The sequence below is a fragment of the Microtus pennsylvanicus genome, chromosome 9, assembly GCF_037038515.1.
Source record: "Microtus pennsylvanicus isolate mMicPen1 chromosome 9, mMicPen1.hap1, whole genome shotgun sequence".
NCBI classification, from domain to species: Eukaryota; Metazoa; Chordata; class Mammalia; order Rodentia; family Cricetidae; genus Microtus; species Microtus pennsylvanicus.
In genome coordinates, this window is record NC_134587.1 from 10,941,421 (window position 1) to 10,956,769 (window position 15,349).

General features: G+C 47.0%; 1 protein-coding gene across 4 annotated transcripts in view; it reads right to left on the bottom strand.

Annotated features, from left to right (window-relative positions):
• Nucleotides 1-15,349, bottom strand: part of Rapgef4 (Rap guanine nucleotide exchange factor 4) — a 257,925-nt gene that overhangs the window by 113,074 nt on the left and 129,502 nt on the right. For 2 of the 4 annotated variants that reach the window (XM_075984894.1, XM_075984895.1), the window contains one exon: nucleotides 758-830. In XM_075984894.1, the coding sequence (XP_075841009.1) occupies nucleotides 758-830 (73 nt within the window). Of the gene's footprint in view, nucleotides 1-746; nucleotides 831-15,349 lie in introns of all 4 variants that reach the window. The other 2 variants (XM_075984899.1, XM_075984900.1) reach the window with 1 other exon arrangement.

A 15,349-nucleotide genomic window follows, 5' to 3' on the forward strand; every position in this document is an offset into this window, starting at 1 on the left:
TCCCAGAAGACTGAAGCAGTTCCTAGCTCTCACATCAGATAGCTCGCAACTGCTTCCGGGAATCTGACGCCCTCTTCTGGCCTCTAAAGGCACCTGCACTCTTGTGCACACGTACATACATAAAAATAAGACAGATCTTTATAAAAGCACCAGACAGCTCACCCCTCCCCTAGCTTTAGACCTCAGCCATGGGTGGATCTCTTAAAGGAGTCTGATTTTGTTTTGCTGGTGTACATTGAGTGTGCATACCATGCCACTTGACTGCACACACGTGTGTGAAGTAAATACCAGAGTTATCTATGACCTTCCTGTGAGGGAGAGCACACAGCACCTAGCACCTACCAAAAGCCTGGGATTGGAAGGGCCGTTTAAAAAAACTGGTGGGTTTTGCTTCTCCCTTTGGTTGATAGAGCTAAAGTGAACAGATATGGGGTTCCTGGGGACCCCATGTGGCTGAGACAAGCACAGCTTGGGAATCCCGTTCTGAAAAGGGCACAGAATGTTCCAAGCATGCGGATGTCCAGTATGGAGGTCCCAGCCTGCACCAGAGCCGGCCACTCTCCGCTATGAAGACCCCACAGGACAGCGCACAGACCACAGATGCAGGCTCTGCAGTGTGAGCTGCCAGTCTGGGACACAGAGCAGAGTCAGGGTGCCTCCTCTGTCATGCTGGTGTACAACACACACCTTTTTTGCCACATAAAAACACATACCACAAAACAAATTCTCAGATGCAAAATGCTCACACTTCACTTACTGTCATTGTTGGAGCCCGTTTCCATAACACCATAGGGAGGAGCCAGAAGGCCGGCCATATACTGTCGGTATTTCTGCAAGACAAGATTGTAAAGTCAGCACGCAGGTATTTGCTTGCTTGAGGCATTCATTTATTTACATGTTAAAGAGCAGAAACCCTGAGTATCAGGAAACCTGAGTCTCTTATTTTTAGAGCCAGGAAGTGTGTTCTCTGGGGCTCTGGGTTTAAACTAAAGATGTAGGGTTCAGCCTGAGGCTTCCTGGATTGAGACTGGATGTGTCCCCTGCCCCAGGCAGGGCCCCACCCAGCCACTTCATTTGTGTGTTACGCGCGTTTGTTGGGAAGGAATGGCGGGGTTCTTACCTCTCCCCACCCTGTAAACACAGGCACCTGAGAACCAGTGTGAGTTGACAGGCTCAGACACAGGCACTGTGCCGCCTGCCTCCGAGGTGAATGCCTCTGAATCAAGCTCTTTCAAAGCCAAAAGAAACGCAGCAGCTCTTGGAACAGGTCTCTTTGAAAAGAAGCTGACTCGCTCCCATTTACCTCCCTCCTTTTACGCTGTACACCTGTCTGCTACGTGACCTCCAAAGCACTTTTGTTACATCGTCAAATAACATCATTTGGCTTAATTTAGATGCTCCTGAATTGTCTGCCCCTGGCTTTTGGTCCAGACATGCTCGGAAACTTGGGGCTCCACAATATATGTGATTAGCCTCAGGAGTCTGTGCTGCGTGGGAGGCATAAAGGTTGGTGAGCGTTGGGCTAGAAAGGAGGGGCAGTTACAAAGAGTGGAAGGTGAATGCTCTCAGGCAGTAAATGTGGCTTCCTCCCAGGCAGAATGAAAGCTGGGCAATTTCACTGATCGTGTGCTATCACGTATACTTATGGTTTATAATTACCGTGGCACACATCAATGTTCAACGGCATCAAAAGAACCGGCACCCCATAATATGTGCCATACAAACGCCAGCAGAAAGACTTTCATCTGTAGCAATGGGCTGCTGGCGACATGTGGTACCCCAGCCAACCATCTGGCCCATTTGGAAGGTTTGAACAGTGTTGGCATGGTACTTTCTCTAAAGAGCTTTCTAGTCAAGATGTGACTAGCTCCTCCCACCCTACTTTTTCCTTCCAAATAGGAAGCAACTTACCAGCTTGTATGTGTGTGCCAATGTTAAGACGGTGGTTTTTCCCCATCTCTGAGCTGATCACTCGAACATACCTACAAGACTAACATGTCACCCAGTATCGCTGTCTACCCCTTGACAACCTCCCAATTCTGACTCTCTTCTTTCTTACACTGCCATTTATCCTTCTCTTTCATGGGTTAGCACTCTGGGCATTTAGCTAACTTGTGTTCTACATGGAACAGTTTCAGAGAGGGCATAAGAGATCTGTGTCATCCCAAGAAGCTTTGTGACCCTCCTTCAACCTTTGAAGTTCTTCCTCTTGTTCTTTGCAGTTCTCTTATGAGCTTCTAAAAGAAATCATTCCTGCTCAGTTTAAGGGGCCAGTTTGTTTTGCCTAGAAGTGTTCTCTTGGGACTGATGGTGCTATTTTCCTCTGCACGTCAACGCCAATTCCCATGGACTCAGGAAGCACCACTGACCTTCCTCCAAGCCCAGAGCACCTGGTCTGTGGCTCAGCTCCCCCAGTGCAAATCCCTGGGGCTGCTGTTTTGAGGACAGAAACCAGGGCAGCCTCTAGGGAAGACCATACAGGCTAAATTTAGAGATGCGTCTTTGGAGTTTTCACCATGGGAGTGTGGTGTCCCAGGCACTAGGCACACCAAGAGAATAGGAGACAAGGATCCCTGTTCTTGTGATGCATCGAATTATCGAAACACGGGGCACAAGGACTTGTGCTTACTGTATTAACTCCTCATTGTTCATGGAGTTCCCATCCCAAGGCCAACAATGGACACCTTCAATCCCGGACTGCACTAACCTTTATATATACTGTTTTTACCTATTCGCACATATATACAGGGAAGTTTAATTTAAAAATAGAGATTTATGGCAACTGATAATACAAGAGATTGATTCTACCAACTCACTGCAATAAATGTCAGATGAATATGGTCTCTTCTCATTCGTTCCCTCAAAATATGCCTTTGTACCCAAGTGGGATTATAATGGATGGGAGGTAAGTAAAACCATGGGATGTAACATCACAGGCAATTACCATACATACTTAACACTTGGCTGTTGATTTCAAGCACACATCTAAACAGACAAAACACCATGTATTCACACACACGCAATCACCAACTGGTGGCTGCCGTTATCTCTCTATGCATGTAACGGCTTATCCTTTAGAATTCTTTTGGGCTAAATTTTAAATATCACACAAATTAATCAGTAAATATTTCAGTAGGAATTTATGAAGGATAAACTCTCTTCTTAAACAAAATCACAGCATCGTCCAATCTTCTTAGAAGTCTATAATACCCAGTTGATGTAAGAATTCTCGTTTCTTTGTAAACGTCATCAATGAATTGAATTTTAAAAGTAGTTTATTTAATAAGACAAGAACATTTAATATTACAACAGCTTTTGGTCTTAAGTGAAGACTATAAAGACAGGCTTAACAAATCTGTAAGTAGAGTAAATGCTTTGAAAGGAGGAGGGGAGGGAGTGGGAACTGGGATTAGTATGTAAAAAGGAGGAGGAGAGGGAGTGAGAACTGGGATTAGTATGTAAAAAGGAGGAGGGGAGGGAGTGGGAACTGGGATTAGTATGTAAAAAGGAGGAGGGGAGGGAGTGGGAACTGGGATTAGTATGTAAAAAGGAGGAGGGGAGAGAGTGGGAACTGGGATTAGTATGTAAAAAGGAGGAGGGGAGGGAGTGGGAACTGGGATTAGTATGTAAAATGAGAAAAGATTAGTTCGAGGACAGGCTCCATGGCTACAGAGAAACTCTGTCTCAAAAAATAAAGCATTTGAAGTGTGTGTGTGGTGTGTGTGTGTGTGTGTGTGCGTGTGTATGTGTGTATGTGTGTGTATAGAATAGGAAGAGATCCTGACATTATCCCCAACCTCCATTTGTGCCTGCATGGGTAGGCGTGTTTGCATGTACATATGCACACAGGCATACACTACACAGACAAACACGGGCAGTCTAGAGCAGAGGTTCTCTACCTCCCTAATGCTGTGACCCTTTCACACAGTTCCTCATGCTGTGCTGACCCCCCAACCATAAAATGATTTTGTTGCTACTTCATAACTATAATTTTGCTACTGTGATGAATTGTAATATAAATATCTGATATGCAGGATGTCTGCTCTGTGGCCCATCCTTGGCATCACTTCCAGGGCAGGAGTGAACAATCTTCCAGATCAACTGCCCATAGACAGATAAATCGTCTCTAGCAATTCAGGTCATGTTGGCTGCTAAGTATCCTCAAGTTCAGATGTCGTGGAGAGAGGCAAGTTGTTCCCACTGTTTCCTGATCCAATTCCTGCCCCTGCCCCACTGAATCTGTGACCATGAGAAAACAACTTTGGGTAGATGCCACTACATTTGGTGCAGATTAGGATACAGCAAGAGAAACCAAGCTGGGAACTTGGTGTCTGACGGCGACGTTGTATTGTAACAGAGCATAAAACGTGTGACTTTGATCTGAGGGCTGAAAAGCAGGAGGAAGCAGAGTGGGACTTAGAGGGCTGTGGATGGGGGCTTAAAGAGGAGGACGGTGGGGAAGGAGGAAAATCGCCTTTCGTGATTCTCCGTAGCCAACAGAATGTAGCTGAGGTGATGCTGTGTGATTTACCTGGTTAGACCACAAGCACATGGTCTCTGGGGACCTGCATGCTCCAAATGCTGCCTCTTAGAAGCCACTGACCATGCTCTAAAAACACCCACATTAAGGTGAGAGGCCACCTGGTAGTGGACAGTTCAACTGAGCTCAGTCTCTGTGGCATCCAAACTATTCCAGCTACCCTGACCTTCCAAGCTGATATCGAGACAGGGTGCAGCAGACAAGTAACCCTCCTGGGCCTTGTAGAACACCTGACTCAAAGAATCCACATGCAATAAAATGATAATTGTTTTATGCCAAGTAGGCTTGGTGGTGGCAACAACCCAAATACCGATCACACACACACACACACACACACACACACACACACGCACACACACACACACACGTACGCACACACTGCATCCTAAGAGAAAGCAAATGCTTGCAGTTTTCAGTTCTGGCTTCCACAGTGGGTAGGCAGGGCTGGGGAGACCTGCTGACCCACTCTTCATGAGGTCTCTGTAGTTAGTGACCCTTCAGACAGTGTACAAATGTTACCAGTGTCTGTAAAGCCTGCCGTTATCGCCTGGATTGGAGGGGGGCATGAGCTAGCTATTCTAGGCTTGCACAGGGAGCAATAATAAACAAACAAGCAAGTTCTCTTTCTGTGCATCTAGGAATACATGAGAACCAAGAGATCTGTGCAGACTCAAGCCTGGAGCATCTCTGGCTGTGAAAACCCAGGCTATCCCTCTGCTAGTGGGATCGGCTCCCGGGAGCATTCAGCCTCAGAGTGCATGTGGCCCAGGGAGAAGCAATATGCCTCAGTGGGATGACAGGGTGAAGCATGGAGGAGGGAGTAGTCCCCTCGACTCTGACGTCCTCTAGAGGCTGCAAGAATTGAGAGACTGGATACTGGGATACCTTCTAATAGTGTTGTATGTGCCACAGAGATCAGCTGGGAAAGTAAGAGCAAGGTGATTGTGTTGATAAACCTACACTGTACAGCAGTTCATATTTTTATATTTTGGTTGTGAGCCTAGCCTTTAATGGCTGAGCTGTCTCTCCAGCCCAACAGCTCATCTTTTTATATATTTAAAAACAACTGCTATTTTCTGAAAAATAAAACAAACCAAAGGTGGTGTAAAGGTCACACTTAATGAGTTCACACGTCTACGTCAGTACTGGTCAGCACAAACCCATGGGCATCAGTCTTCAGAGGTGACCCAGGAGGCCTTTATGGCTGTCATGGCCCCCTTAAACACGCATGCACGCACACACACACACACACACACACACACACTCACACACACCAGCTCTTTGTCCCCGTCTCCTTTGGAATCCTGGTTGACATTTCCCCCACAAACCCTTTCTCTGGACCCCAATGCCCTAGGCCTCACTCAGGCGCTTTCTAAGGGGCCCCAGGTGCTTAGACAGGAACTATGCCACTAACCCAAGTCCTGAAAGGACAAGTGTCAGTAGAGCTGAAGCAGCAGTGAGCTGAGGAAAGATGAGAGTCAGCACTGAGGTGGAGAAGAAAGTGTCGAGCTCTGGTGTTACCCCAAACTCCTGCACAGCGGCCCTCAGAGCATGGCCTTACGTATGACATGTAACAGCCCAGGCTTTCTCCCATTCACAGCATCCTCCAGAAGGTCCTGCCTGGGCTGGAGGTAGGAGCACAGAGAATCAACACAGGCTCGGTAGGCTATCTGGAGACCCAGGGTGTCATTGTGTCTTTTCCCAAGAGGCACTGAGGGATGTCCCTCCCAGTCTCTCAGAGAAGTTACAAAGGCAGCTCTTCAGATGACAGTAAAGCCAGAAGAGCCACCAGAGGTTCTAGGAGAACCTGGAAGGTCTAGGTCCTTGATGCTCTCTGAGAGCAGACACCGGAAGAGTAGCTCATCAGCGGGGCCCCTGCAGACATGTCCCCCACCCCCCTCATCAGTAAGATGCATGCTGAGTCGGATCTGGGGTGTTTCAGCTTTGTTCCACATAGTTGGGGGTGTCAACAGAACCCTGAAGAGAGACGTATCATGCAAACACAACTTTCAAGACCTGTGGGAAGGCGAGCATCTTTACTCTCACTGATTTCATAAATTACAGCTTTAAGTGCAATTTCATTTTTAAAAATGCCGTTGGTTCCTAAAAAAAAAAAAAATTGAAGGTTTCCAAACCATGATTAAAGAATCTCCAGACTTCTCACTAGATTGCTGTCACTCAAGCGCCTCCACAAGGCGTCAACAAAGCCTGGTTTAAGACTGACTAGGCAATATTTGCGGTGGTTCTGCTCGTCCTAATAAAGACTTCCACGGCCACGGATGGATGGTGTCTTCTGTCACCGAGAAGCTCTTCCTATAACAAAAAGGCACTTATAGGGGCTGAGATGGGAGGATCATGAAACAGAAGCCAGTCTGGGTGACGTAGTGAGTTCCAGGTTCAATCAAACAAGGGGACGGGGTAGAGAGCAGAGGTGGAGCCCTTGGCTAGCTGCCTGAGGCCCTGGAGCTGATTCCTAACTCTGCAGGGGGTGGAAGCTGATTCCCAAGGCTGTAGAGACGTGCAACCCACACATTGACCTTCTCCAGCTCAGGAGTGAAGCTCCCCAGAGTGGCACCCAGCAAGGCAGGAGGGAGTAGAGGAGGACAAACAGCGGCTCCTCCTGGAGTTTCAATTTTATTCCATGTCAAGCAGTTGAAAGGATTACTTTTCTACTTTTATATTATAGAGTAGAAAGATAAATTTGCATAAATTTTAAAGATTAAAGCAGGCGACTTCAAAGACATTCTGAACTGGCTGCTGGCTACTTCTAGCTACAAAGGGTCTAGACCCCAGGCACTGTGTATTGATTTCCTCTGCATTCAGGAACTTCAGTGGAAAAGACCGAGGACCTCTGATGTTGGGGAATGCAGGCAGACTTTGGCATCACATAAGCCTGCAGCCTTAATTCTGACTCTGCCAAAAGCTACCTGTGTGGGCTTGAAGACACTCAACCCAATCTCCCAGATAAGGAACTTGGGCAGTTATACCCAACTTTCAGACCCTTGTGAGAGAAAGAAATAAAATCTATAAAAGTGCCCAGTGTAGTTAATGGATACTGAAAATAAAAAATAATACTGAAAGTAACAATAAAGCAAGATAACTGTAGTATATTTGAATCCTGTCATCAAATCATCAAAGCTTTGGGAAAGGTCACTTTCTACATCACATTACTGAGGCTGTGACAGACACATTGTATAAAGACTCTAGTAAACCTGTGATTCTGTGTGCTAAACAGGGCTATGGAAACAATAAGAACCTAAATCATAGGCTTAAAAAAAATCAGAGAAATATAATCTAAAATACTGCTGATTTGCAATTGTCTTAAGCACATAACTCATAGAGCTTTAAAAATAATTCTACAATGTAATGGTACACATCTGTACCGCCAGCATTTGGAAAATAGAGGCAGAAGGATCATGAGTTCAAAGCCAGCCTTTACTACATAACAAGTTCAAGACCTGTCTGGGCTAAGTGAGGTCTTACCTCAAAAGAAAACAGCAAAAACAATTCATAATCTACTACCTACTTTGTATCCATATAACAAACTGGTCTTGGGAAGAGACAGCAGGCTTCATGGTGATGGGAAAAGGAGGAACACAGAAATACAAGCGTCAGTACAACTGCCTCACGATGGCCCTGACGGAAGAAGGCCTCCAAGCTGGGTCTCTTAAAGAAGCCAAAAGCTACAAATGAGGTCACTGTTAAACCAACCCACTCGAAATACCAACGATCCCCAAGATGCTGGCCAGTATGGGTGGGTTCCCTAAGTGCTAGCAACCGAAAGCAGAATGGCCACTTCTAAGCACTCACTGGCTAAGTCTCACTCCCCAGAACATGGTCACTTTAACACGGAAGGCAGAGATAGTAAGTACGCTTTCCTTCCCACAGTGCTCGCTGACTGACGCCTGCTCCACCAAGACTAGGAAAGCCCAGCGGAGTCTGTGAAGAACTTGAAGTCTCACACAGGATCCCACCAACAGGGACAGCCATACTAGAAAGTCCCAGAGAAGGCTGCAGCCATGGCTGGGAAGCCATGGGAAGGGGTGTGACAGTTTATATTTAGACATCAGGAAAACGACAGTGAATCAGGGATGAGGGTCAATGAGCAGGAAGAGGCGGGTCGAGAATGAACCGAGGCCAGCAGGGTAGAGGGCAAGGATACAGAGATGGGGAAGAGGCTTCAGCATGCAGGGTCTCACAGGTCATGGTTAGGGTGTGGGCCACTGCCACAGTGTAAGGGGAAGCATTGGGATGGAGAAGTGGGAAGAGCGTGTGCGTGTTCTCAGAGCGTCCTGACAGCTGTGAGGATGGTTTTGATAAGAACATAGGAAGGCCCTGAGTATCTGAGAGCTGGCCTGGATATGGCGCAACCAAGGAGCCACGGGAGCTGTCCGGAATGAGGGAAGAGGGAGGGGTGCGGTGGAGGGGTCGATGGAGATGAGGACATGTGTCCCTAAAAGCAGGGGTGAGGCCACCTCACCTGCTTTCTGTGAACAATTTGTGGTTGGAATGCAACAACCCTGTGTCTTTAAGCTAGCTGGAAGGTCAGGGGGCGCTTCAGAGGGCTCCCTGGGACAAGTAATTGAAGTCAGTGCTCAGGGTCCTCTAGCCATTAATCACCTGAGGTCTCTGTTTCCAGAACTCAAGGTGGGAGCACGGCGCACACAGTAGGTCAGTGCTACTGTGTTGAAAGTCACCTAACAGTTTGTTCTGGCGTGGTGACTGCATGGCAAACTCTATGGTCACAGTAGGGCTGAATCCAACGTGGCCCAGCCAACACCCAAGTACAGCTGTGAATGAGGAAGCAATTAGCAATTGCCTCCTTGGCTGTGGGAGACAGCTGACATTTTATTTAACCATGTAAACCCTCAAAAGGTGGTGGATCTCACACAGGGTTCTTCCAAATGAAAACGAATGTATAAAACCCCATTTCTATACTAAAACAATGTGTGTTTATTTTTATTTTATGTGTATAAGTGTTTAGGCTGTGTGTGTATAAGTGCACGGACGGCATGGGAGGCCAGAAGGGGGTGTCGGATCCCCTGGAACTGGAGTCACAGAAGGTCGTGAGATGCCATGGCAAAAGCAGTCAGTGCTCTTAACCTCTGAGCCATCTCTCCAGCCCCTTATCAAATTAACAATAATATCAGCAATACAAACCATGAACATGGAAATTCCAAAATAAATGTGCTTCAGTATTGGTAATACAGACTCTGGAGGACCCTGCAGAGGAAACTACCCATGGTGGGTTTTTTGCTGTACAACTGCACAGAGGGCAGACAGCGGGAAGAGAGCTCAGCAGAGGAGATTAGGTCCAGGGTCAAGAAGACCTCACTGGCTCAGAAACACATGAACTCCATCTAGCTCAAAAGCCTCTTACCACTGGGGGACAGGCACTGCCCTCGGCTTGGTTTGCTTTCTCCAGAAACATTCACCTTCATCGCATCCTTCCTTCCTCCTTAACTCCCAGCCTGCCTCGTGAGTCCCAGTGGGCACGTGACATCCGTGCAGAACGACCGGTCACATATTCATACACAGTCCACACTAAACGAGGACACTGACGGATGGTTTGTCCCCTCAGCCACCCAGAGCGTATAATGTAGCTCCATAATTCTTCTCTTTTCAAGCACTTCCACTCCGAGGCATCTCAGCCTGCCCAGCCTTCCCCCCTCACCCCCTGCTGTTGGTTAGGCTGACTTTATTCACGTGCCTACATTGGTTCTATTTATTTTTATTTTATGTGTATGTTACAAGCTCCAGTGAGCAAACCTGAGAGAGCTTTGTCAAGATAAGCAACATATATTTATTGTACATTTCTATGCAGCCAGGGCTTGAGAGGCCCAGGCACTGTGGGGTATGGAAATGCTCGAATTCTTTACGCAGATCTTGGGTCCTGTCATCTCTCTACTCCGGGTCATCTGCACCGCCCTCTCGGCACGGGGTTCTTATTGGCTGCACCCAGTCTGGACTGTCTGATATCCCTCTAAGTCTCAGTGGCAGATTAGGTCCCACTTCACCCGGCATGACCACTAAGAGGACCAATAACGAAAGTGACGCTTTAGCCAGCTGGAAACAGTATAGAAGAGAATGCTAAGATGTCTCGTGTGTGAAGAGGTGCTGTGTGACAGTGGACAAGGCTGAGCGAGTTGTGAGGACATAGCTTTAAGATTCAAGTGACTGCAACCTCCAGTTCCAGCTACGTACATCTCTGTTGGTGCTGACAAGAGTTGGGAACCTGCCCTCTGTCCTACCTGCCTGTCCCTCCCCTTATAGCTCCCCAGCCTTCTCCCGGCCACTCCTTTCCAAGCACATTGGCTTCATTAGAACTCGATACACGGGGCCTCCTGTAGGAATGTACTCTCCCACACTCTGCCTTGCTAGTATGTCATCTGAGCTTGCTTCTTGGAGTGCCGGTCCCCGGTCCCCTAGTCTACATGAGACTCTATTGTCTTAGCGCCATGCCTCCAATGCTAATATGACCATCATTTACTGTATCCAAACATGTCCTGCTCCATTACAAGCTAACAGAGGGCAGAGACCATGCTAGATCCACCTTCACTATGTGCCTAGAGTCCAGGAGATGCTATTACTGTGGTACCCTCACAAGGATGGAGGGACTGAGGGAGGTCACTGAGGGTCCTCATGGCTCTGGCACACAATAAACATTAATTCCTACTTCCTCTGCATCATTTTTTTTTCCGAACCAGTTCTGTCAAAGGCCTCGTTTTCATTTCAAACAACTATTGCTTGAGATAAAAAGCAGCCCAAATGCATGAAGATCCATTGTGGAATAATCTTTTGGGGCACTGTGAAGACGTGTCTCTCTGATTGGTTTAATAAAAAGCTAAATGGCCAATAGCTAGGCAGGATTTTTGAGGCACAGAGGATAGAAAAAGAGCAGAGACGCCAAGAGAGGGGGAACAAGCAAGACAAGCAGGAGGAAAGGTAACAGCCACGGGTCATGAGGCAGCACATAGGTTAATAGAACTGTGTTAATTTAAGTTATTAGACCTAGTTAGAAAAGCCTAAGCTACCAGTTGAGCTTTCATAACTAATATGTCTCCATGTCATAATTTTGGAGCTGGCTTGTGAAATGGAGAAAGACCTGCAACCAAAGGCTAGTGATCTGGGTTTGAGATCACATGATGGTGTGCCTGAGTATCTTTGTGGTGTTTGTTCTTTATGAATGAGCTTCCTGCTTTCAGGCAGGAACAGAGGAAGCAAGGCGATTGGTTGATGCTGATAAAAACAAAGCCTGATGTGGGATTCCCCTCTGTATGCTATGAATATCATTGGTTAATAAAGGAACTGCTTTTGGTCTATAGCAGAGATATAGGGAAACAGACTAGGTAGGGAAAACTAAACTGAATGCTGAGAGAAAGGAGGTGGAATCAGAGCGAAGCCATGTAGCCCTGTCAGAGACAGATGCCGGAACCTTGCTGGTAGGCCACAAACCTCATGATAAAATATAAAATAATGGAGATGTGTTAATGCTATATGGAAGAACTAGCTAGCAATACACTTAAGTAATTGGCCAGTTTCTGTGTGATTATTTCGGGGCTAAGTGGCTGGGAACTAATAAGCAGCCTCTCTCCCTCCAACAAAAACCTAAGCTTAATTTACCCCAAATCTGCGAATGTTGTCAGGTGTGATGGCTCAGCAGCAAGGGTGCTTGTCAGGCAAGAGAGAGCCATAGAACCAGTGTAAAGACTGTGGGTGAGAAGTGACTTCCAGAAGTTGTCCTCTGACCTCTACACAAGTGCTGTGCCACACACACCCCAACAATATTTACAAAAGTTTGGTACTTATTTATGAATACTTATTTGTAACTTAAAAGGAAGTCCAGAAGGCAAGAGAGAGAGCAGAGCCAAAATATATTCATGGAATTTTAGAGAACCCACGTATAATTTTCATTTTAGTCTCAAAAACAAGATAGCGGGGTACAATTTTATACAAGCTGATAAACACACACATCACCTCCTAACTTTACCCGACAGCCCCATCTCCTTCCCGGCAGTGTGCTGTCTCTACGCAGACTAGCAGCACAGTTCTTATAAATTCGGTAAAAAGGCCTTCATATAACAGATGTAAAGAACAAAGTGACTGTCAGAGGCGAAATGAACTTTATTCAAATTTGGTTTAAATGAAAACTCCAATCTCTGGCAGTTTGAAAACGATAAGACAAATTACAGAACATGACGGGGAATGGTTGGTGACTTGTGTTTCACGGAACCCAATTTGTTGAAACTGGCTAGGAGCTCGTTGGTGCTTATGTAATTTCACAGAACCAACTTGTGGCTTTCTTTCCCTGGCCATTTTTAACATTTCATTTTGTTCTGGATGAGCTGCCCATGCTCACCTTGAACTTACATTATTGCCCAAGATAGACTTAATTAGCCATCCTCTTGCCTCAGCCTCCCAAGTGATTTTTGGTCTTCTCCTTAACCCATGTCTTCCAGTTTCCCCGAGCATTCCAGGGTCACCCTTGGCCATCTGACCTCTAGATAAAACCCGAGCTGGCTACCCTCTTTCGGCACTGTCATTTTGATCACTGACCACTGCCCTCAGGGGTCTAGTCTTACCTCTCTAACTCAGTTCTCTGGGAAACACATTTTAGATTCCTTGTATTCTTCATACTGAGCTATATTAAGGTCCAAGGGTCCCATTTATCCAACGCCCTGTGTGTCGAGAGCCAAAGATTCTATTTTGTGCAGATAATCAGATTGCTGATGCAGTTCAGAAACTTAACTTCAAATGTTGATGCTCCAGTCAGAAAACAGACACTGGGCCTCCCTGTACATTAATTCCATAGCACCAGAAGGAGAGATGTGAGCTTTCCACCAGCCAACACAAACGAGGCAGTGTGATCCGGGGATACCATGCTGATGCGTGTTGCTCAACACTGGCAACCATGGGTATGCTTGACTTTATAGCAACTTAAATAAAAGTCCTACTAATTTAAAAAAAATATTAAAATTTACCCAAATTAATAGGCATAAAGTGATATCTAAATCTTGCGGGAAAGCTGTGGAACAATCTAAAGAGGACAAAACTTTAGGCAGTAGAGAATGACCTTACTAAAATTTTCTTAGAGCCGGGCCGTTGTGACACACACATTTAATCCCAGCACTCAGGAGACAGAGGCAGGCAGGTCTCTACGAGTTCGAGGCCAGCCTGATCCACAGAGCAAGTTGCAGGACAGCCAGGGCAACACAGAGAAAAACCAAGAATTTTTTTCCCTAGAAAGTTTGCCCATCTCCTTCCCACCCACATACACAGCACATAGCTGACCTGGACAAAGAGGCTACTCTGTAATCAGTGAATATGGCAGGAGCTGACAGTCCCCGATGTGGTAACAGCCCATGAGGTGGGAGCCTGGAGAAGGAGCCTGATCCTAGACTCCAGGGCCTTGGAGAATCTAGCTGGGCTTTCTCTGCTCACCCACGGTCCCACAAATGATGGCATTCTAGCGTGTCTTCTCTGCTAATCAAAGCCAGCTGGTCTAGTCTGCTGCACCCAAGGAACAGGGACAGCTGCCCAAAGGCCTTCCCACTTTAGCTCGGAGTGAGTGTGAGGCACTGGCCAGAGGCAGGAGTTTAGAGATGAGGAAGAAAGCTGAGCAGTATTTAGCCTATGGCCTGCAGGGTGAGGAGAGAGGTGGGCCCGAAGCAAGCTAAGGTAGCTAGAGCAGTGACGGGGTGGGGTATTCCTGAGTGTGAGCTGGCGGCTATAGAAGTGGATGAGATTCCTTCCTAGGGTGCAGGGTTCAGTGGCACGCCAAATTCCTCCTGGTTCTCCTGCCCTGCTCTGGCTTTGCCTGCCTCGGGTCTGGCTTCACTCCCCACCCTCCCACCCCCTCCAGATATTTGCCAGGCTCTCCTTCCTTTCAGACTTCGGCTCCTACTTTGAGAATCCTGATATCCGGAGCCTTCGATCTACCTAGTACCTACATCTGTCTTCTTAGCTCATCCCACTTCCAGCTGTTGGGTCTCCGGTTGTCCCTACGACAGGCAAGAGTTCACTCAGCTATATGCAGGTAGAGCGGTAAAAAGAGGGTCACGGTGCCAAACAGCACTGGCTCTCTTCCCCTAGGCACTCATATGGGAATCTCTCGCCCTAAACCTGGTTATGTTGGGGCCCAGGTTTCCCATCTTGGAGCCCGTGAGGGAGTCCTTGGCAAGCTATAAAATATTGCACATGAGTGGAGTTGCTGTACTAAGACGCTAAGGCGTAGGCTGAGTGGCAGTTCCAAAGATCAGAGCTCACACTTGGAGGCATCCGGATAACCAGTCCTTTATTTCACTGACGGAATTACCCAAATCTAAATTCCTGGAGAAGACTAGCTCAGGTTCAAGGGGTCATTCTGTGATCAACTTGTGGTAGTTGACAGTTGTACATCACACTACAATTTAGAAACCATCGAACTGTGAACTGTAAGTAGGTAGACTGTGTGATGTCTGAATCGCGCCTCAGTCAAAAGCAAAGAAGACGCTACACGGACCTTAGGACATGAACCAGAGTAGCCTCATTTCTGTCCGAGGGAGGGACAGAAGAAGATGGGGACACCTTGTCCTGGGAATTCTGAGTGGGCTTTGAATTTACCTGTGTGGGGCCAGTCCTGAGCTGCCTGTGGGGGGGTGTCATGTGACATGGGAACTTACGTGTGTATGTTCCCCTGTGCCTGCATCATACAGAGCCGTGCAGGCTATTTTCAGCTTTTGATTTTTCCAAACAAAAGGAGCAAACAAGCACATAAAGCCCAACAGTGAACTGACAAGCAACTTTGCATATATATAGAATTTCCAGGCA